General features: G+C 37.8%; 1 protein-coding gene across 2 annotated transcripts in view; it reads left to right on the top strand.

Annotated features, from left to right (window-relative positions):
* LAMC2 (laminin subunit gamma 2) overlaps nucleotides 1–22,753 on the top strand; it is an 80,650-nt gene that overhangs the window by 24,323 nt on the left and 33,574 nt on the right. For both annotated transcript variants that reach the window (XM_031937019.1, XM_012547720.3), the window contains 3 exons: nucleotides 12,261–12,449; nucleotides 16,148–16,280; nucleotides 20,193–20,291. In XM_031937019.1, the coding sequence (XP_031792879.1) occupies nucleotides 12,261–12,449; nucleotides 16,148–16,280; nucleotides 20,193–20,291 (421 nt within the window). The remainder of the gene's footprint in view (nucleotides 1–12,260; nucleotides 12,450–16,147; nucleotides 16,281–20,192; nucleotides 20,292–22,753) is intronic.

Raw genomic sequence — 22,753 nt, forward strand, 5'->3', positions numbered from 1 at the left:
GAGAGCAGATGGAATGTCTTCTTTCAGGAAATGAAAGGTACCCGGTGTTACTGGATTAAAGAATACATAGTGGGGTGTAAGGTACAAGAAAACTAGAAAGTTACACAGAAAGTTAGGGAGTAGGAGGGAAACTTACATCGGAGCTGCAGTTTAGGATCAATTTGGCAACTAAATGAAGGATGGATGGAGTGGATGGATGTGTGATAGGGAGACCTCAATAGTTGTGAGGTAATAAGGGCTTCCACCAGGTTGGTAGCCTAATTAAAAGAGAGGAGAAAGGGGTTATGAAGGTAAAATTGGCAAGCCTTGTAAGATGAAATATGGGTATCGAGACAGAATGAGGAGTTGATTATGACACCTATATTGTAAGCCTGGGTAACTTTGAAGATGATGATACCCTCTATAGAAATGGGAAAATTAAGAAGACTTATGCATTATAGTGGAAAAAGTTCTATTTGCCTTAATTATTTTAGAACATGTTTTATTAGATATATTAAAGATAAAATATGTTTTGTCTAAATTAGCCAATTGAGGGATTCCCTTTCATGGTAGGTATTCAACTGCATGTTGAATGACCACTCGTGGAATGACCATTTGGTTGGGCAAGGATGGGACTGGATGGTGTCCGAGGCTCCTTCTGGCCTGAGCTTCTGTGATTCAGTGACACTGAGTGAAGGAAAAGGGGGATTTTTAAAAATCTCACTTCTCACCACTTACCTAGACTAGAGTTGTGGTCTCCATTCCCTAAGCATAGAGGGGTGAATCTCAGGACAGGTAAATCTGAATTCCAATCATCCTCAGATACTTGTTAGCTGGGCAAATAACTTAACAGTACTCACATCATTGAACTGTGCTGATCAAATGAGATAATATTTATAAAATACAATGTCTCACACACATTAGATATTTAATAAATTTAATAAATAATAATTTAACAAATAAATTTAATAAATTCCCTGTGTTCCCATCCCTATCACTAAGAGACTTCCTTTTTCTTTCTCCTACTACTTTTGACTGGACTTGGGGGGAGAAGGGAGGAAGTGATTGTAATAGTAGGGATGTCCTCCACTCTCCCCAGGGCAGGAACTACCTCTGAACATTGCCGCAACAAAGTATAATAACTTGCCTGGAAACAGCTTACTAAAAACTGGAGTCTCTCAATAGCAACAAGATTCAAAATGAAAGTGCTATATTTTGTCCTGTCTCAATGATTTTAGTCAGTCAAGAGCTAAAAAGATCATATTTCCCATTTTCTGCCACTTAGAATTCCATCTGGGATTAGACAGTTAAACTAGCTTGGTTTCTTTGATTAGTAAAATAGAATTCCTGTTCTGGAATTTACCTGATACTTTGGCAGCCAACATCCAAAGCAGGTTCCCCTGCCCATAATTCTGATTATGAATAGAATACAGAAGTTAAAATGTCTTTTTCAATAAAGAAGCTGATTGAAGTTGGCTAAATGAATTAACCTTAGTGCCCTCAGAAGCCACCAAGTTCAGTACTCTTATAACTGGGGCTGGGGAAGTTCAGTATTCAAGGTCACTTGGATGAGAAGTGTTAAGCAAGTGCCTTCTCACTCCAGTGTCAATACAATTCCCACCATACAATGCAAAGGGACATATTAGGTATTTAAAGTCATGTAAAATTATAGAATTTTCAGCCTCTGTTTTTCAGATCATTAAAGTAATTGAAAAGTCACGAAATCAAAGAAAGGAGAAAATTCCCTTCCAAAAGGATTCGGCACTGGAAAATTCCAGGTAGTTAGGAACAGATAAATCTCTCTGGTCATTAGGACAGCTCCTTCTAAACAAATTATTCTTCTCCCTTATTGTACCATCTGTTATGCTTCTCTTCCTCCTGATGCCTAAAGGAGTCAGGGGAAGTCAAGAAGCAAGAGCAAACTGACAGGGACAAAGGAGAGAAAGCCTGTTAAAAAACGTCTAGATGCCATGGGAGATGACTCCAGCCGTGATTTTGTGAGAGTTGAAATTAAAGAGAAGAGAGGCAGCTTCTGCATCTCAAGTAGGGGTGGAAGGGACCAGGGATCGTTTTAGGGAGGTTAGGCAGCCCATCTCCCTACTAAATAAGGAGAAATGTGTTTGTCCCTTCAAATGATTTCATGCTTCCATTCATCTTTCAGGAAGATTTCAGGCAAACCACAGCATGACGTGGCTGCTTCTCTTATATTAACTTAAGAAAGTGGTAGTGTACTGAGCAAGCGTTCCATGTAATCTTTAGCCGGCACACACACACACGTTGTCAGGTTCAAACATGACATTTGAATTCCAAACATCTGAGATAGTGCCGCAAACTGGCCAAGTACCCTACCTGCCAAGCCTGCCAGATAAATACAAACTTATCTCATAGCCTCCCTTCCCCCAGCAGAACATGTTGTCCCAACTCCAGTCTCACAGATGGATGGTTCCCCACTTCTCTTTCTCTGTGTCTCTCATTCTGCCTCTGTCTCTGTCTGTCTAACTGTCTCTCTCTGTGTCTGCTTCTCTTTGTATTTCTCTCTCTCTGTCTCTGTCTCTACCTCTCTGCCCCACCCCCCCTTTCTCGGTCTCTTTCTCTATATCTCTGTTTGTCTCTTTGTCTCTGTTTCTCTCTCTGTCTCTCCCTGTCTCTGTGTCTCTGTGTTGCCGTTTCTGTGTCTCTGTCTCTGTATCTCTCTCTTCTTCCCTCCCTCTCTCCCTCCCTCTTTGTCTCCCTCTCTCCTTCCCTCCTTTCCTTTCTCCCTCCTTCCCTCCTTGCCTCCCTCCCTTTCCCTGTCCCTTTTCCCCTCCCTCTTCCCCTCTCTGTCTCTCTCTGTCTCTTCCTCCCTCCCTCCTTCTCTCCCTCTCCCTCTGTCTCTGTGTGTGTGTGTGTGTCTGTCTGTCTTTCTCTCTCTCTCTCTCTCACTCTGTCTCTCTGTCTCTCTTTCTCTCCCTCCCTCCAATGCTGATTATTATTGCTGGAAGCATCTGTCTGGTGCATTTATCAAATTCCTTTAGACTTCTCTGTTGGAAAATGTCAATTTTCCTCTTGTTATCCCTCCCATCCCAATCCTAACATAAGTCTGTGTGGAAAGAGACCTCTCCCACTGAATGCTCTCCATGCAGAGACAATGAAAACTTTGTGTGTTGGGCTGGGGAAATTTCAAGGGGAGGGGGAGGCCCTAAACTTCCAGGTGATTCTTGTATGTACAGGTGCTTGCTCTGCTCTGGGAAAAGTAGAGAAGTTTTGTATCAGCCAAGTTTCCACTCATAGACCAAAACTTCCCTTGACATGAGAATAGAATGCATGTGGAAAAAATGTCCCATTTCTAATCTGTTGTCCTGTCCCACTTTTATTCATTCAGTTAACATCAAACATATATGTATGTATATGAAATAAAATTTAAGAATATTACCTCTAGTCCTTTAATTTATTATTTCTGCTCAATACACAGATCATTCTTCTATGGTTATTAGCATGGTTCAGAATGGGATATTCCACATTACTATGTTATATCAATTAATAAGCATTTATTAAGTATCTCTGCATACTAAGGGTACAAAGACAAAAATGAAATAATCTTTGGCCTCAAGGAGCTTACATTCTATAGGAAAAGTCCCACATGTATACATCTAAGTATATCCAAAATATGTACAATATAATTTTTGGAGGGAAGTACCAATAAGGTGAAAGTAGGAATGGGAATTGAATGAGAGTAAAGGAGAGCAGGAAAGGAATCGTGAATTTTTGTAGATAATAATAGCAATAATGATAATAATAAGGGCTTTGGGGATCAAAGATTATGTCAAAACAGATCAGATTGTATTAGATATGATCTAGACCATCAGTGAAGCAAGGAAATAATTTTCCTTTCTGATTTGTTCACTATCCCATTCTCTGTAGTAGCTGTTCCAAAAATTTCCCCAAACCTCTCAAGATATTCTCTTCATTCTATCCCTTCTACTAAAGACCTCACTTTTATTTCACTAAAAAAAAAAAAAATATTCAGTGTGAGGTCCCTTTTCTCCTCTCTCTATCAATCACTGATATCTCCCCCTACTATGTATTCCTTTATGCGATCTGATTTCATCTGTGCTTTTTCTTTGCCAAGGCCGATGTCTTTACATATACCCTTGATTCCAACTCTACCTGTTTTTTCAAGCAGATTGTCTCCATGATTATCCCTTCTCTTTTTCTTATCTTCAGTTTCTTCTTAACTACGGGTTCCTTCTCTGCATCTATGAATATGCCCATGTTTCCACCATCCTTAAAAAATCATCTCTCAATCATAGAGATTTTTAACCCACTAGTTATCATCTTGTATGTCTATTCTTCTCAGATTTATATCAGCTATCCTCAGTGCTTCTACTTCTTCTGTTATTCTCTTCTAAATTCTTCTAAATCTCTTAATTGATAAACTGATTATTGCTTCTCCTTAGTCTCATAACCTCATTTGATGCTGTTGATCACTTTCTCCTTCTGAATGTTTACTCCTCACTAATTTTTATATCTCTGCTCCTCTTGGATCTCCTCTGAGAGATCTGACCTCTGCTTCATTGATTTTTTTTACCTTTGTCACATTCATTAATTACCGGGTATCCCCCAAATCTTTGTCTTAGGCCATTTTCTTGTTCCCCTCTATACATCTCACTTGGTGACCTTTTAAATTCCCATAAGTTCAATTATTGTATGTTTGCAGAAGATTTTCAGGTCTACATACGGAGTCTTAATCTCTCTTCTAAACTCTTGTCCTGAATTCTCACAATGCTTGGGAACATCTTGAGCTGAATGCCTTATAATCATCTCAAACTCAAAACTGACAAAAGAAAAATCCTTACCTTTCTTCCCAAACCCTTCTCTCTCCCAAACTTTTCTATTACTATAGTTCCTAGTCAATTAAAACCGAACTTGAAACCTCACTATCATTCTTGACTTCTCATTCTCACTTATTCCACGTGTTCAATCCATTGCCAAATCTTGTCTTTTCTACACTGAAAATTTTTCTCATATAGATCTCCTTTTCTCTATTCACTAGAGGTCAAGGGAGAACCCAGTTAAGATTGATTAGCATAAATTTAGAGTGGATTCAGCCAGCAAATCTTTATAATTTCCTAAATTTTGTTGAGTAGCATCTGAGTAGGAATGAAAGAGGCAGGGCTCCATCTATACTCAGGGCTTTTATTTCCTCTCCTGTTATTCTCTTCTAAACTATACACAATCTGGCTCCTGAATTCATCCTTCAATTTAAAATGCTCTCTTCAAAGTTAAGAATAATCTCTTAATTGATAAATCTGATAAAATTGATAAATTGGTCAAGATTTATTAATCAAGAGATTCAAGAATAGGAAAGTGGGGCATTACACTAGTTCTTTATTGAAGTATGGTTATAAAGGCCCAGAATAAGATGGAAATAGTCTGAAATATTAAGAAGGTATAAACTTGAAAGACTTTTGAACAAAGAAATGAGCATATCTGGTAACAAAATAGAATAGATTACTGAAACCCTGGTGTTAAAAGGAGGTCAAAGCTATGAAATTTGGAAATGGGACAATGATGGCAAAACTTTTGAAATTTGTGTGTGTGTGTGTGTGTGTGTGTGTGTTTCTACCAAATAATAGTATCTGCTTTATTAGAACTCATTTGACCTAAGCTTTCTGGAGAATGGAAGCTTGCTAGACATTTTTCTTTCTTGTAAGATCCAATGAAACAGTTTTTATTTAATGCATACTATGAGCAGATATATTTGGAGAATACCAAGGGAAAAAAAGGAGAAAAAAGGCCCTCAGCCTCAAGGAGCTCTCATTCTATTGGCTTCCTTTAAATTCCAGCTCAAATTTCACTCCCCCAAATAGCCTTTCCTCATCCCCCTTAATGTTAGTGTCTTCCCTCTGTTAATTATCTTCAATTTTTCCTGTCTTTATCTTGGTTATATATAGTTTTTTGCATGCAGTCTCCCCATTAGACTTGTGAGCTCCTTAAGAGCTGGGTCTGTCCTTTCTTTGTATTCCTAGAATTTAGCCAGGTTCTGGTACCCAGCAGGGATTAAATAAATGCTTATTGTATTGTTGACTGACTACTGGGGATGCAATAAATACATGGATAAGTAAATATAAAATATATATAAAACATTTTTAGAGGCAGAAAGGAATAATTGAGTATGAGACTGGAGGTGGGTGGGGAGACTTTAGGAAAGAGTTCATGTAGAGAAGGGCTGTGATGTAAAGGAAACAAGAGGTGGAAGTGAGAAAGGAGGGCATTTTCAAACCTAGGGGGGACATCTGTATAAAGGCAAGGAGTTAGATGATGCAAAGTGATCCAGTTTGACTGAAACAGAGAGAATGTGATGATTCAAAAAACAGGTGAAAACTATATTGTGGAAAATTTCCAATGCCAGGCTGAGAATTTTAAATTTTTTGATAGAGGCAATAGGAAATAAGGAAACAAGTGTTTATTAAATGATTATTCCATTTCAGGTACTTTATAAAGTTTATCTCATTTGATTTGCATAGTACTCTTGCTAGATAGGGGCTATTATTATTATTATTGTTTTTTATTTAATAGCCTTTTATTTACAGGATATATGCATGGGTAACTTTACAGCATTAACAATTGCCAAACCTCTTGTTCCCATTTTTTCACCTCTTATCCCCCATCCCCTCCCCCAGATGGCAGGATGACCAGTAGATGTTAAGTACATTAAAATATAAATTAGATACACAATAAGTATACATGACCAAACCGTTATTTTGCTGTACAAAAAGAATCAGACTCTGAAATATTGTACAATTAGCTTATGAAGGAAATCAAAAATGCAGGTGGGCATAAATATAGGGATTGGGAATTCAATGTAATGGTTTTTAGTCATCTCCCAGAGTTCTTTTTCTGGGCATAGCTGGTTCAGTTCATTACTGCTCCATTGGAAATGATTTGGTTGATCTCGTTGCTGAGGATGGCCAGATCCATCAGAACTGGTCATCATATAGTATTGCTGTTGAAGTATATAATGATCTCCTGGTCCTGCTCATTTCACTCAGCATCAGTTCATGTAAGTCTCTCCAGGCCTTTCTGAAATCATCCTGAATCTGAAATCATCATTTCTTACAGAAGAGTAATATTCCATAATATTCATATACCACAATTTATTCAGCCATTCTCCAACTGATGGACATCCATTCAGTTTCCAGTTTCTAGCCACCACAAAAAGGGCTGCCACAAACACTCGTGCACATACAGGTCGATAGGGGCTATTATTAATCCTCATTTTACAGATGAGGAAACGGAGGCAGACAGAGATTTTTTTGTTAAGTGGTTTACTCAGGATCACACAGCCAGTAAGTGTTTGAGTTGGGGTTTGAGCTGTCTTTCTGACTCTAGACCCATCTGGTTATATCACTAGGGAGCCACTAATGATTTTTAAGTAGGTGGATATTGTGATTAGACCATGATTTAGGAATATTGGTTTGGCAGCTATGTGCAGGATGGATTGGAGGATGGATTTTTTTAAGCAGAGAGACCAATTAGGAGGCTGTTGAAATATTTCAGTTAAGAGGTAATGAGGGCCTGGTTCAGGGTGGTAGCTAAGTGAGTGAAGAAAGGGAATAGAGCCAAAAGATATTGAGTTAGAATTTATAAGACTGCAATGGATTGGAAGAGAAATTGGGAGAAGAAATGGAAGCAGTATCAGATTTTATATTCTTGGGCTCAAACATCTCTGTAGATAATGACTATAGCTGTGAAATGAAAAGGTGCTCGATCCTCAGAAAGAAATCGGTGGCAGATTTGGACAGCATCCTAAAAAAAGCAGAAATATCACCTTGCCAGCAAAGGTCTGTATAGGCAAAGCTATGTTTTTTCAGAAGCAATGTATGGCTGTGAGAGTTGGACTATGAAGCCACAGGATCAATGTGTTCACTTTGTGGTGCTGGAGAAGACTTCTGAGAGTCCCTTGCTCAGCAAGTAGATCAGATTAAAACAAAGTCAATACTTAAAGAAATTTATTCAGGCTATTCATTGGAAGGTCAAATATGAAGCTGAAGTTTAAATACTTTGGCCACATAATGAGAAGCTGGGACTCATTGGAAAAGATGCTGATGCTAGGAAAGACTGAAGACAAAAGGAGAAGGATGAGATGAGATGAGATGAGAGGATGAGATTTATAGTGTCATTGAAATGAGCATGAGCTTGGACAGACCTTGGGAGATAGTGGAAAATAAAGGGACCTGGTGTCACCAAGAGTCACACAGGACTAAATAACTGAATTGATTGGAAATGAAGGGTGAGTGAGAAGTAATAACAATAATAAATTAAATAATAACTTACTTTATGTGGTATTTTTAGGTTTATAAAGCATTTTAATTCCATGATATCACCTATTCCTCATCAGAAAGAATCAAGGCTGACTTCAAGGTTGTGAACTTGGAGACTAGAAGAATGTTTGTGCCCTGAAAAGAATCAGGAAAGTTTGAAGGGAAGACATGTTTGACTTAGTGCTTTCCTACTTTTGCTGCGTTCAGGGAACCAGATTTTCAAAATGATATAAAAAGGCCAGTGGCGTTACTGATTGGAAGGAATATTTTTGTATAAATGGGGAAAAAACCAGAATGAATCCCAAAAGCAAGAAGTTATATTACCTTTGTTTGAAGTTTTTCCATATGAAATTATATCATCCCAATTTGAAAATATTACATGCTTTTACTAATAAAAAGGATCCATAAAAAGAGGGCCCATTTGGGCTCAATTTATGATATTAATGCCATTGTGTTAAATGTTTTGACATTCAGAAAGAATGACTTTCTTCATTTGGAATGAGAACCAGAGATGTTGGGATGAATTGAGGCATTGGGATAAGTAATTATTCTCGTTCTGGGTCCCAAAGAAGCTCTAGGAGTCATTTTCTGCCTGCCTTCATTGCTCTGTAGGATGGAGTGGGGGATTACAACATTCTGCTTCCTGTCCTAACCTGTTCATTGAGTGTTTTAGTGAGGGGGGGAGTGTCTGTGGAGAGATCCCTCAGGGATTCTGTACATCTTGCTTCATTGTTTGGAAAAAAAGATTTCCAGCCACTTTGATCTGGTCTAGGTATCACTGTGTGGGGTAATGGGAGGGATCTGTGTGGGGCTTGTCTTTTCTAAGAAGTACCTTGGGGTCAGATACTGGGCATTATTATTGTTATTATAATAATAAATCCTTGTATGCCAGAGGGATTGAATAAAGCATAGATTAGATATGATTCCCACCCACAAGTCAACTAAAAACATTTAATTGGTATCAAGATAATTAATATACAGTGATTTCAGATAGAGAGATAGAAATCTCGGATTAAATCCAGTTAATTTATGTGTTCTTGACTGGGGAATGGATCCTTTCTTGTCAGAGATAAGAATGGGGTTGTCAAAATGATTTTCGTAAAGCTGATATCTGACCATGGGAAAGTACCTTCTATCATCCAGTTATTTATAAATATTCTAGAACAATTTCTGGAGTTTGATTAATATAAAATTTCTTTGTGTAGAATTCAGCAAAGATGGCAGAAGGGGAAAAGGGTCCAAACTAGGAAAAGTTGAGAGGTAAAGAAATGAAGGGAAACAGTCCAGTTCAACATTTTTCAAGTGCCTACAATATTATTAAGATTATAAAGATGAAAAATAATATAGTTTTTGCCCTCAATATGATCATAATATTCTACTAAGGTATAATAGGTACCTATGATTTCATCAGTATAAAAGGAATTTCCAGATTAGGAAAATACTTGTGCAGGTCAACAACTTCTCTGTAGCTATCATTTTAGAGAATTCCTAGAGTGCTGAGAAATTAAATGATTTCCTCAAGATTGAACAGTCAATACAAATAACACAAGCCTTCAATCCAGGTCTTCCTAAATTCAAAGACAGCTCTCTATCCACATTATAAGGCAGTCTCTTATATTATACAACTGCCAATCTGAAATAAAAGGGACTACTAAAGTAATAACAACAAAAATCTTTAATCTAGGTAAGAAAATTGCAATTTAAGACACCATGTAGCACCAAAATACTGGGATGTCCAGGAAGAGCAGAAGGAGTAACATTTAAAAACATTTCATCAGGGAGGGAATCTCATGGAAAGCACAGTCTCTTGAAACTGTTACATAAAGTTGTTTTGCAAAATAGTCAAAAGTCCACAGAGAAGGCTGGAAAAGCTTGGGAAGTGATAACATCTGGTCAGAACAGCAGGTTCTAGTTATAGCCATGGGAAGTTTTCAAAGAAACCATAAGACTGGCTCCAACTGGTTTAAATCTGCTCTGACCATAAGGTCAGGGTCAGCTAGCCCCTTTGATACATAAGTATAAATAATAAATCCTGGAGAGATTGTAAATAGAGTGTCGTAAGCTTTTTGAGGGCAGGAGCTATCTTTTTGCCTCTCTCTCTCTCTCTCTCTCTCTCGCTCTCTCGCTCTGTAGCCCTAGCCCTTACCACAGTGCCTGGCACATAATAGGCATTAAATCATTAAATAAATGTTTGCTAACTAAATGACTAAAAAGATTTGACCACCTTCTCATACCTTAGACCAGGACTTCTTAAACTTTTTCTACTTGTGAGCCCTTTTCACCTGAGAAATTCTTAGATGGTCATGGATCTATGGGTGTATAAATCAAACTGATTATAATCTGATAATAAATCATAAATAAATTTATTTTAAAACAATTCTTTTGTATACATATAATTTTCCACTTATTAAAGATGAAAGCAAATTCATACTAATGAGATCGATGTACTTGTTTATTTTTACATAAATAATTGAATCGTGGCAGAATATTTGATACCTTTTACTGTTGCCAAAATTTTTCACAACTCCTACATTTAGTTATATCCTTAGGTCACAATCCCCAGTTTAAGAAGTTTTGCCTTAAACTAAAGAAAGCTCTAAATGGATGTGTTACATATAGAAAAGGTGACATTGTAAACATTAGAAGAGCAAAGAAAAAATTATGTTTTTCATTTTTGCACAAGGAAGAGTTCGTGACCTAATAAGAGCATCAGAATAGATAAAATGTAAAATGTACAAAATTAAAAAGTTTTTGCACAAACAAAATCAATGTAGCCAAAATTAGAAAAATAAGAGGGAAAATCTTTTCAGAAAGTTTCTCTAATAAGAGTCCCATTTTCCAGATATAAATGAGATAGATTCAAAATTTTAAAAACAAGAGCCATTCTCAATAATTAATTAATAATATTCAATAATAATTAATTAATTTTAATTATAATTAATTAATTATTATAATAGTTATTATAATATTAATAAATAGTCAAAGAATATGACTGTAGTTTTTCTAAGAAAAAGAGCCAAGCTATCAATAATATGAAAAAAAATGCTGTGATATCACTAATAATTAGAGAAATGCAAATTAATGTAATTCAGGTTTGACATTACATTCTTCAGACTGACTGAGTGGACATAACCGGAAAATGAAGGACATAGAAGGAAAATATTAGCGGGACTATGGAACAAAAATAGCATGTTAATGAAATTTGGAGGAGTTGTGAATTTATTTGGCACTATTTTGGAATACCATTTGGAACTATTTCCCAGAAGTTACTAAAAATGTTGCATAACCTTTGACCCAATAATACTACTACTAGGCATATAGGGAAATAAGTGCACATAAATAGCACCAACTAATTGCCAGCAATATGTTAAGTGCTTTTGCAAATATTATCTCATCTGTTATCCACATAACAGCCTGAGAGGGAGATATAATTATATCCATTTTACAGTTCAGTTAATTGAAACAGACAGAAGCTAAATATCTAAGTCAGGGTCACACAACTAGTGTCTGAGACTGGATTTAAACTCAAGTTCTTCTAACTCTGGACACAATTTTCTAACTCTCATTGTACCACTAGCTGCCTCTCTATACTCCTAAAGAGATCAGAGAACAGAAGAAAAGAACCCTTACTACAAAAATTAAAAAGCAGCTTTTTTCATGATGGAAAAGGGATGATGAGAAGATGGTATAACCCAAGTCAGACTAATGGTGACATTTTCTTAGAAAGCCCAAGAAATAAGGTCATATCCTAAAATAGGAGGGACCTTAGTATACCCAGCTAGAGCCACCCTTTTGTAATATAGATGAGGGCACTGAAACCCAAGGAATTTAAGTAACTTTCCAAATTCTCATACTAAGTACCAGAAAAGGATCTGAATCCAGAACTTCTGTCTCTAGAAATGATGTTCTTTCCACTTTTTAAAGACAATTAGTCCCGTATTCTTTCTCTAACACTGCTAAATTTTTTTCTCTTCTTAGTTTGTGATTGTAATGGGAAATCAAGGCAATGTGTCTTTGATCAAGAGCTGCAAAGAAGGACAGGAAAAGGATTCCGTTGTCTCAACTGTAATGACAATACAGCTGGTGTACACTGTGAGAGGTGCAAGGATGGATTTTACCGCCTGAGAGACAGAGACCGCTGCTTGCCTTGCAATTGCAACACGAAAGGTATGGATGATATGATTTGGGCTTCTTTGTGAGTTCCAAGCCTATCCTTCCCTCCCATATCTTCTCTACCCATATCCCATCCATTCCTTTTGTTCATGCAAAAAAAATTCTAAATTTCATGTAATTAAAATTGTCTATTTTATCTCTTATGATCCTCTCCATTCCTTGTATGGCCATGGATTCTTCTTCTTCCTGTTGTTTTGGTATAATGTTATTCACATCATCATCAACATTCCAGACCCCGAGTCTATAATTTCTTTCATTTATATTTTATATCTTGCATGTGCAATTTTTTACATGCTCTCTTCTCTTAGAATCTGTGTTCCTTAAGAGAAGGGTCCATTTTTTCATCCCTTTCTTTGTATCCTTGCAGCTTAGCACAATGTCCAGCACCTAGTAAGCATTTAAAAATGCTTGTTCACTGACTGGCCTCTTCTTTCTTTGACACTCTCAGGGTTGACTTAGGGTTTACTACCTGGACAGGTAGGTTTTACAGTGGATAGAGTACTGAGCGGAGTTAGGAAGACTCATCTTCCTGACTTAAAATTTGGCCTCAGATACTGTGTGACCCTGAGTAAGCCATTTAAACCCTTTTACCTCAGTTCCTCATCAGTAAAATGAGCTAGAAAAAGGTAAGGCAATCTCTTTGCCAAAAAACTAAGAAAAGAAATGGAGTCACAAAGAGTCCAGACATGATTGAAATGACTGAACAATGACTACCCTTTCCTTGACCTTGATTCCTTGACAAAGGAATTAGCCCTTTGGGAATGATGGTAGAGTTCCTTAGTCAATGTCTTGGTCATGACCCTATCTTTCTAGATATTGCTCCTTTTCCCCCTTTTGCTCTAACATATATTATGATCTGAATTAATTTCTGGGACATACCTGGTATTCAGCCTCAGATGCAATAGGAGTCAACAGAAGCAGTGATTGAATCTAGCCTAGAAGAACTGATCCAAGTCAGTTGCTTGAAAGAATTTGAAAATGGCTAAAGTCTTGTTATAGAGTCACCTATTAAAGACCCTGGGCCTCTCAATGAGCTGTATGATAAGAAACAATCGTGTAGAAAGGGTGATGGTTTCAGACTCAGATTTGAACCCTGATCTACTACTAACTACCTCTGTAATTTGGGATGAATCATTTAACTATGTGGACCTTTGGTTCCTTATATGTAAAATGAGAGGATTGAACCCGTAAAAGTCTTTCTGGTTCCAGATCTGTGATTTGAGAAAGTTGGAGTTGCCCAGTGAGGATGTGAGCTGGGACCCTTAGAGTCTCTCTCTGGGGTCTTGCCATGATGCAGTTTATTTTCAGATTTCTCCAGTGTGGGGGTTTTAAAGCAGCGCTCAGACTCTGTGGCTTCAGTGAGCCTTTGGATGGAGAAAGAAAAACCTGGTTATCGTTCTTAAAGAAGCATTTAACCTCCACCTCCCTGAAGAGCCCATATCCCTTGAGGCTATACTGCGGCACAGTGAATCATAGGAGCTGGGTCATCTGAATAAAACATCAGTATGAATGTAATTAGGAATTTAATTGGCTCAGCTGGAGTGTTTGGCGGGATGACAAATTCAGTATTCAAGGAACAAATGAGTAACTTGCGGCCCAACAGAATATGACAATGCTTTTTTTTTTTTTCTTTACCATTCTCTCATTTTTTCATTGCGTGTGTCCTTTTCTCCCCACAGGAAGAATAAAACTAACTTTAAAAATATATATATATTTAAAAAGTTGTGCTATTAAAAAGAGGTGGGGGATGAGATGTAGTTATTCTTTATATTAGTGAAAGATTTGAGATATATTAGGAGGTTTTCTTGACATATTGGAATAGTTTGTCATTTCCTTCTTCTATCCCTTTTACAGATGAGGAAACTGGGCTTTACAGATGAGGATATAGGGTTCAGTGACTTGCCCAGGGTCACACAGTTAGTAAGTGTCAAGTTGGATTTGAACTCACAAAGCTGAGTCTTCCCGATTCCTAGCCCATTGCTCTATCCACTGAGCCACTTGGTTGCCTGATGCCTACATCACAGAGGTATCAAATGAACCATTACTCGGGATCACAAAGTCAGTGTTCGTCAGAGACATAATTCAAGGTCAGGTCTTCCTTTCTTTGGGAGCAGCTGTCTGTTTGCTATGAAGTCCGTATTGCCTCTATCTCCTAACAAAGAACAAAAAAGAAGGGGAAAAAAGTTCAGAAAAACTAACTTAGGGAAAAGGTTCAACGTTATATGTAGTGTAGTACATTTTTAGTCTCTTGCCTCTGGAAAAAAGGGGAAGTGGGGAAGTCATTTTTCTCCTTTGGAAAACCCAAATCTTCAAAAGCATTAAAGAAGATATTTGAATAAAGAGGTCAAGGATGATACCGGAGACCAAACTCCTGCCATGTTGGTTTTTCCTGGAGTATGGAAACAGGACACATCTTTCCTTCCCAAATTACACTTTTTAGTGTCTTGGCAAGGAGTTTAAAGCTATCTTTCATTTATTCAAATACTTACTAATCCTTAAAGCCATCTCTGTGCTATCTGTACATAACCATCTTAATTATACAGGAAACCAAAGTCACAGAGCAAATCAACAGAAAAGATATTCACTACCCATATGTGTCTTGTTCACTAAGTCCAAACAAAAGTATCCAGTGACCATCTTGTACTTTTTTCCTTAGGTTCTTAGTACTTATGCAATTAGATATTCATATTCATAACATATATGTCTTGTTTAGTGCTTTATATTTTTCAAAGAATTGTTACATACTTTATCTCACTCGATCTGCATGACAAGGAAGGTAGCAAAGTCATAATATTATTGACCTCATTTTAGAGATGAAGTAATCAAAGCCCAAAAAGGTTAAATGGTTTATCCAAAGTTGAACAGCAAGTGAATGCCAGAGCTGGAAGAAGAATCCAGTTCTCTAAATTCAAGCCTTTTGTTTTGTTTTCTTTCTATGACACAAGACTGTCTTCAGGAAGTTGATTTGATATGACCTTTACATGTCTAAAATACAATTCATTCTTTTCTTTCATTCCTCCCCAACCTGCCTCTCTTCCAAATGTTTCTTTTTTGTTAAGGGTATCACTATTTTCTGTCTCCCTGGTTCCCATCTTTAGAGTCATTCTTAATGCATCTCTTTCTTTCATCCCATCCATATCTCTCTGTTGCCAAGCCTTATCAATTCTATCTCCACAACATCATTTGCCTTCATCCTCTTGTCCATTCAAATGGCAGCTACCCTAATTAGCCCTATAAGCTCCATGACAGCAGGAACTGTCTTTTGTCTTAGAATATGCCTGGAACGTAGTAGGCCCTTAATAATTTTTTTAATATCTCAAATTTTCTACACAAAGTAAGAATATTTGACAGACAATTTTATATGGAATGTTTTAGACTTGAAAATACACTAGCATCATTATTCTCTCAGAGGATACCTATTTCTGATATATGGAACATCAGAACTTTACACTACATAATTTGGGAAATGTTGCCCAAATGGATTAGTGTACTTCTAAATTCCTCATGTGCCTTGATTAATAATAATTAGAGACAACAATAATTATAATATGTAAAACAATCATTAGAGACAACACTGTTGATTACTATTGAATTCTTTTTGAGTCTTAATAAAGGGTTAACTGTCTTTTCTTGCCATGTAAATTAATCAAACATTTGCTCCCACTTTTCTCTCTTCTTGTCCACCTTTACAGGCTCTCTTAGCTCACGGTGTGATAACCATGGAAGATGCAATTGTAAGCCAGGTGTGATGGGAGACAGATGTGACCAGTGCCAGCCAGGATTCACTCTCACTGAAGCTGGATGCAGTCGAAATAGACAATTAAAGTAAGTTTCTCTCAAGACAGAGCTAGGGAGGGTCATTGAGAAAACTTTCAGAAATTTGATGGGATAGAGATAGGGAGAGTAATTGTCCTAAAATTTCATCAGTATGGAGAATTCCCAGGTGAGGAATGAGCTTGGTACTTTCTCTGCACTTCACAGTGTTAGCAAGATTCCCAGAGCCCAAACTGTTAGGCAATTTGCCCCACAAGTACTATGTGTCAGAAGTTTCCTTGAACCTGGAATTTTATGGGTTTAAGGCTTGCTGTCAGTCTCCTAAACTGTACTATGTAGTCCTTCAAAATCTGGTTCTTTTACAGGTTCCTTGATTCCTCTCTTATCTTTATTACCAGGATAAATTTCTACTCTTGGACTTTATCCAATGAACACCTACCTCTCAAGTTTGCTGTAAAAATCAAATAAAAACTTTGTAAAGAACTTATCATGGTGCCTGGCATACAGTTGGTGCTTAATGGATGCTTATTCCCTTCTGCCATTCATCATTCCATAGCTTTTCCAACAGCTGAAGAAAATGAAAATACTTAACACTGTATATAGCACCTCTTACAAAGCACTTTCATAGTCACAATCAATCATGACAGCTTGCCTTTATATAGTTTTTTAAAGTTTGCAAAACACTTTATTAGGATTATCTCATTTGATTCTCACAACAACCCTGGGAGATAGATTTTATTATGATCCCCATTTTACAGATGAGGAAGCTAAGGCAGAGGTCAATGAGTTTCCCTTGGTCACACAGCTAATAAATAGCTGAGGTTGGATTTGAACTCAGATCTTTCTGACTCCTTCTATTTCTCCATTTAGCTGCCACAATAGTCCTATGTCCTAGAGACTGAAGCCTTCCTTTACAGATGAACAGAAGCAATGCAAAAGGTAGACTGATAGTATGTGAAGGAGTAAGATTCAGCTATATCTAAATTTAGCATTTTCCCTGCAATACTCTCTACCTCACAAATGACAAGATGGAAATTAAATTTTAATCACTTACTTAGGAGTTAATAAATGGATTGTACAAATGAGGGAAAGAAAAGAAAAAGTCTAAAAATGGGGAGTTATAATCCTACCCCCTAATTAGGGACCTCCCTAATATTTGCAGGAAGAAAGAGAGGAAAATTATGATCAGAAAACTTCAAATCCCAAGAAGAGATTATTACTTTTTCTTAGACAAACCAAGGTCTGATCTTTCTTTACCACAATATTCTACCACTAACCAGAAGTGCAAAGGATAGAACTTTTACAGCGCAGATGAGGTTAGGGGTTTGGCAAAAGATGAACCCAAAGATAGGTTTCCATCTCCTTTTACCACAGGCTCCCTCTTTCTCAACACCCAACCCTAGAGAAGTGATGACTAAATACCCATGTGCTGAAACACCCTCTGAAAGTAGCCCAGACTTGCCAGTACCTCTTGTGCTTAGAGGTAACCCTAGTCATACATACCCAAACTACAGGAAAACCTTTAATGTGGCTTCAAGAGCCAGGCTCAAGATGTATCAAGGCCAGAAGACCCTTGTTCCTATATTGAATTTTCATTAAAGCGATCTTTAAGACATGGGGGTGTTTTTGAGTTTTGGCCAAAGCCACATTCTATATTCCTGATTTATTCTTGGACTAGTCTTCTGGTGTGAGTCCAGCGCCTTCACCTCTCACAGACATTGGAGGTCTCAGGAAAATGTTCAGTGATTTGGGAATGGGATGATAACGGCTATGTCTTTTTGTCATCAACGTCACCAAAAGACTGATGATTTCTCAAAGGTGGTTCTCCAAGTTCTCCAGGACTTGTCTACCTGACATATTTTCTTTAGCCTAGAACACTTGGTTAATCATTTTATTAGCAGTTAACTATTTATTCTCCTTTAAAGCTTCAATGTAGGCCAGTGTGTGGAATTATTAATATACTACTTTATGGACGATTCAAATGGAGTTTGACATCCTTGACCCTCTGAATCCCTTTGGATTCTAAGGATTCAAATTTGGACCAGGCCAGTTCAAAAAGCATTTGTTGCTTGATTCCTGTTTAGTTAAGCCTCAGGGCTGCTCTTCCTAACTTCAAACCACAACAATAGGGTTGGGTCTTAGAGATCTTGTCATTTATCCTTTGTTAGGGATCACTTGACAACTGCTCCCTAAACAGTGTCCCTATTTTAGAACCATCCAACCAAACCAATTGTGGGGTCCTGGAAATATAGCTGCTTCCACTGGAAAAGTTGTGTATTGATTAATTTATCAACTGAACAGTTCAAAAGGAGAATGCTTTGGGAGGTGGGTTTCCCTTCACTGAAGGCCTTCAGGCAGAGATTGGCTGACCACTCATCAGACTTGTTATGGGGAAACCACTGGGTGGTGCCATAGTGGAGTCAAGAAGATTCCTATTCCTGAGTTCAAATCTGCCCTCAGACACTTAATAGCTGTGTGATCTGGGAAACATCATTTAGCATTTCCCAGCCTCATCTTATAGAGGAGAATAATAATAGTAGCTCCCTCACAGGATTTTTGTAAAGATCAAATGAGATAACATATGCAGAATGCTCCATACACCTAAAAGTGCTATATAAATGCTAGTATTATAATCATCAATAATAACAGTTATCGATAATGGCCATTCTCTTGGACTAAGTGGCTTTGAGTATCCCATCCATCCCTCAGATTCTTTAATTCTGATTTTGAATAATAGTATATTGTTGTTGTTGCTAATAATGTTCAAGGTAAATAGATTATTTGAGTAAAGTATCTACAAGATGAGTCATTTTATAAAACCATGTGAAAAGACAATAAATGTTGATGACATATCATGATTATTATTTAATCCATTTAAACATTTACTAAAGATTAATTGTGTTGGATTATGTGTCCTTGGGTTTGTGTTCCTAAGGATTATAATCAGTGACTTGGATAAAGACATACTTGTCAGTGTTGCAGATGACAAATCTGGGAAGGTTAGCTAACACGTGGGATAGCAAGCTGTAACCTGAGACTAAATCTAATAAGATGGAATTGAATAGGGATAAAAGTAAAATGTTATATTTGGATTGAAATACCTTCATACTACACGATGGCAGAGGCATGTCAAAGTCTCAGGAATTGGGTTATATGACAACTAAAAAAGTGAAATATTGGGTTAAATTCAGAATGTACAGAAGGAGTAAAATCGTCATTCTGCTTTATTCTGCCAGGGTCAAATTGTACCTGGAAAGGCAGAATAGTGCGGTGGAGAGTGCCCTGTACTCTAAATCAGTGATGTTACTCTGCTATTTCCTACCTATATGATCTTAGTCAAGTACTCAATCTCTGAATCTCACTATACTCATTGGTGGAATGAATGTGTTGGACCAGATTATCTCTAAGGTTCCTTTCAATTACAAACTTGATGAGTTTATGATCTTTCTGGCCTAGGCTTTATAGGGTTGAGTTCTCTGGGATCCCTTCAGAATAAAGAATCCCAGATCCCCTCTCCCCATGGCTTTTGAGTTGTTCAAAAAAGGGGAACATTAGGGATTTCAAAGCATCTCAGAACCCCCTTTATGCTTAAGAAAGATCTATCCCCCCACTTTAACTGCCTTCAATTTTGTGGTTGATTTAGTTCTAGAATTTCCTTGTTAAGCTGTTTTGTATTTTCTTGGCAAAGGTACTGGAGTGTTTTACCATTTTCTTCTTTAGCTCATTTCAAAGACAAGAAACTGAAGTAAATAGGGTTAAGTGACATGTCCAGGGTCTCACAGCTAGTACATATTTGAGCTGAATCTGGAACTTACTTCCTGATGGTAGGCCTGGTACCAGGTCTCCTAGAGGAAGTGGGATTTTTAACCCTAAGAACAGTAGGAAACATGGCCTTGCCTTGGTGATTTTATGCATATAATTACTGTGCATTTATGAATCAGTACTTTGCCTTTTCTTTTCCAGAGATTCCAAATGTGACTGCGATCCAGTCGGTAGCACAGGGAGCTGTGATTCAGGTCAATGTGTCTGCAAGGCTTCAGTCACTGGAGAACGCTGTGATAGGTCTGTGGTTGTGCATTGAGTCTGTTGAATTAGCAGTAAGATCTCCTTGGTGATGAGCAAGAGAATCAATCTCCTGACTCTACCTTTCTGCATGGCTTCCACCTGAGCCCTTGAAAAATATTTGGCTCTTAAATCAACCTTGGTCGGGACTTCTGGTCTGCAAGGGTCATTCCCCCCAGACCTCCTCCATTTTTGATAATGAGCCTCCTTCTCTCACCCAGGCTAGAAGCACAGTGGCCACTCACATGCTCAGTCCCAAAACTGATTGACATGGAAGCTCTCCAGTTACTCCTCCTTAGGTAGCTTGGAGACTCTGCTCCTAGAACTCACCATATTGGTGCTGAACTTAGTAAAGACTTAATGGGGACCCTGAAGAATGTAAAGCCCCTGAGCTCAAGAGTCATCAGCCTTAGCCTCCCCCAGAGCAGGTTTTGGAGGTGAGCACGAGTGCCACCCAACCAGGCCATTTATTTTAAGAGTCTTCATTCTCAAAGCCCCAAAATTTCTCCTCTATCACTGTCTTTCCCCTCACACATACTTTGATACCAATTTAATGAACCCATGAGAGCATGAGTGCTCTATACTTATTTATTATCTATAAAGATTGACTTAGTCATACATGTTTTGAAAATTCTTATAGAAGGATATCACCACATATGGCCTTAGCTGTCCATCCACTATGTATAGAAAAGAAACATATATACGGTTTTATATATATATATATATATATATATATATATATATATATGTATATACCCCAATCCCAGCTTTGATATTTGGCATATATATATACATATATATGTATATAATATTTATAATACTATGTACAATACTACATTTCATATATAGTATTGTATATAGTATTATAAATATTATATACATATATACATGGGGGGTGTACTGGTATATTACAAAAGCAGTCCCACTTACATGTGTACACACACACACACACACACACAACATGCATAAACATGAACTAGACAAAGCTGTCAAAGCCTCTTGGGAGCTAAGCCATGTTAGGGCAGGTGGAGCAATGTGGTGGGATCCACCCTAAGCTTGCTATTGCAGGACACTCCTCAGGTACAAGTTGTGCTTGGGTTTAACATTTCTCCCTCCCTAGGGATTATTAGTAGAGAGATGTGGTGTTCTATCAGAGGGAAAGACTTCCCTTCTCCTCTCATTTTCTTAAAAGTAAAACGCCTTCCTTTGGCATCCATCCAATCACTTGTACCCAAGGTAAAGGAAACTCTTAGTGAATTCCTAGCCTGCATTTTAAAGGGTTCTTTGTTGCTAAACTAAGAGCAAGGAGAAAAGCAATTTTTGCTTTATTATAGTAAAAAATCTTTTTTTTATTTCTTCCTCTCTTCCTTTCTTTCTCTCTTTCTCTTTCCTTTGTTCCTTCCTTCCTTCCTCCTTCCCTCCCTTTTTTCTTTCTTTTTCTTTTCTTCTTTCTTCCCTTCTTCCTCTTTCTTTCCAGCCTTCCTTCCTTCTTCCTTTTTCCTTCCTCTCTCCTTCCATATCTTCCTTCCTTCTTTCCTTCCTTCCTTTTTTCTTTGTTTTTCTCTGTCTCTTTCCCTCTCATATTTCGTCAGTATAGAGAAAAATTCATAGAACTTCCTCCTTTGCTACAGACTGACAAGAAAAGTTCCCTGGGAAAATAAGAGGTTAAAGGTTTTATCCACTGTTACAGCTTGAAACTAGGTCTTGCTTTCTCTAAGGATAGATAACCAGCCATCCACTATGTCACACTATCTCTCAGTTCAAACATAGACAAACAAAAGCACCCCACCTGCCAATTTTACTTTGAGGTCTCATCACAGAAGCTTGGTGGGAGGCAGGGGGAGAATGTGGTTTCCATCATGGCTGCTGCTCTCAATGCATCTCTCTTAGTTCTTTCCCTGGAAAGTAGAGATGGGGGAGGAAGGAAAGGGGAGGACAAAGGTTCTGTCCACCGCTTTCTTGAAGGTCATGCATCCACCCTTGGCCATTTTTGCAATCTTAGTGCATTTGGGGCTTGGACTTTGGTCATACATCTCCTCTCAGTTTCGGGGTCCATGCTAGGGAGCAGTGGTTGGTGGAATGAGATCCCACTGCCATCCGAGTTATGATAAGGAACTGGGTGGTCAGAGAATTTCTTACCCATTCCCTTCATTCACCATAAGAACCTTCAAGAACCTAACTCCGATTCTATATCTTCCCACCCATTTCTTAAGCTTTTGTGTATTTCCAGTTTCTGCTTCACTCCTTCAAGTGTAGAAAAGGCAAGTCCTGTCTGGCAGAGCATTCAAAATGTCAAAGTTGGGTCAGTGACTAAGCCCCTGAGGTTAACTTGACCTTATTCTATGGATGGGCCTTGGCAGTGCAGGAGAGGCTTCCCCTAGGGGGAAATAGGCACTTTCTCTAAAAGCATTCTTCTTGGGGCTTGATTGCCAGTCAGAGGGAGGGACTCTTACAATAAGAAG

The sequence above is a fragment of the Sarcophilus harrisii genome, chromosome 4, assembly GCF_902635505.1.
Source record: "Sarcophilus harrisii chromosome 4, mSarHar1.11, whole genome shotgun sequence".
Lineage (NCBI taxonomy): Eukaryota > Metazoa > Chordata > Mammalia > Dasyuromorphia > Dasyuridae > Sarcophilus > Sarcophilus harrisii.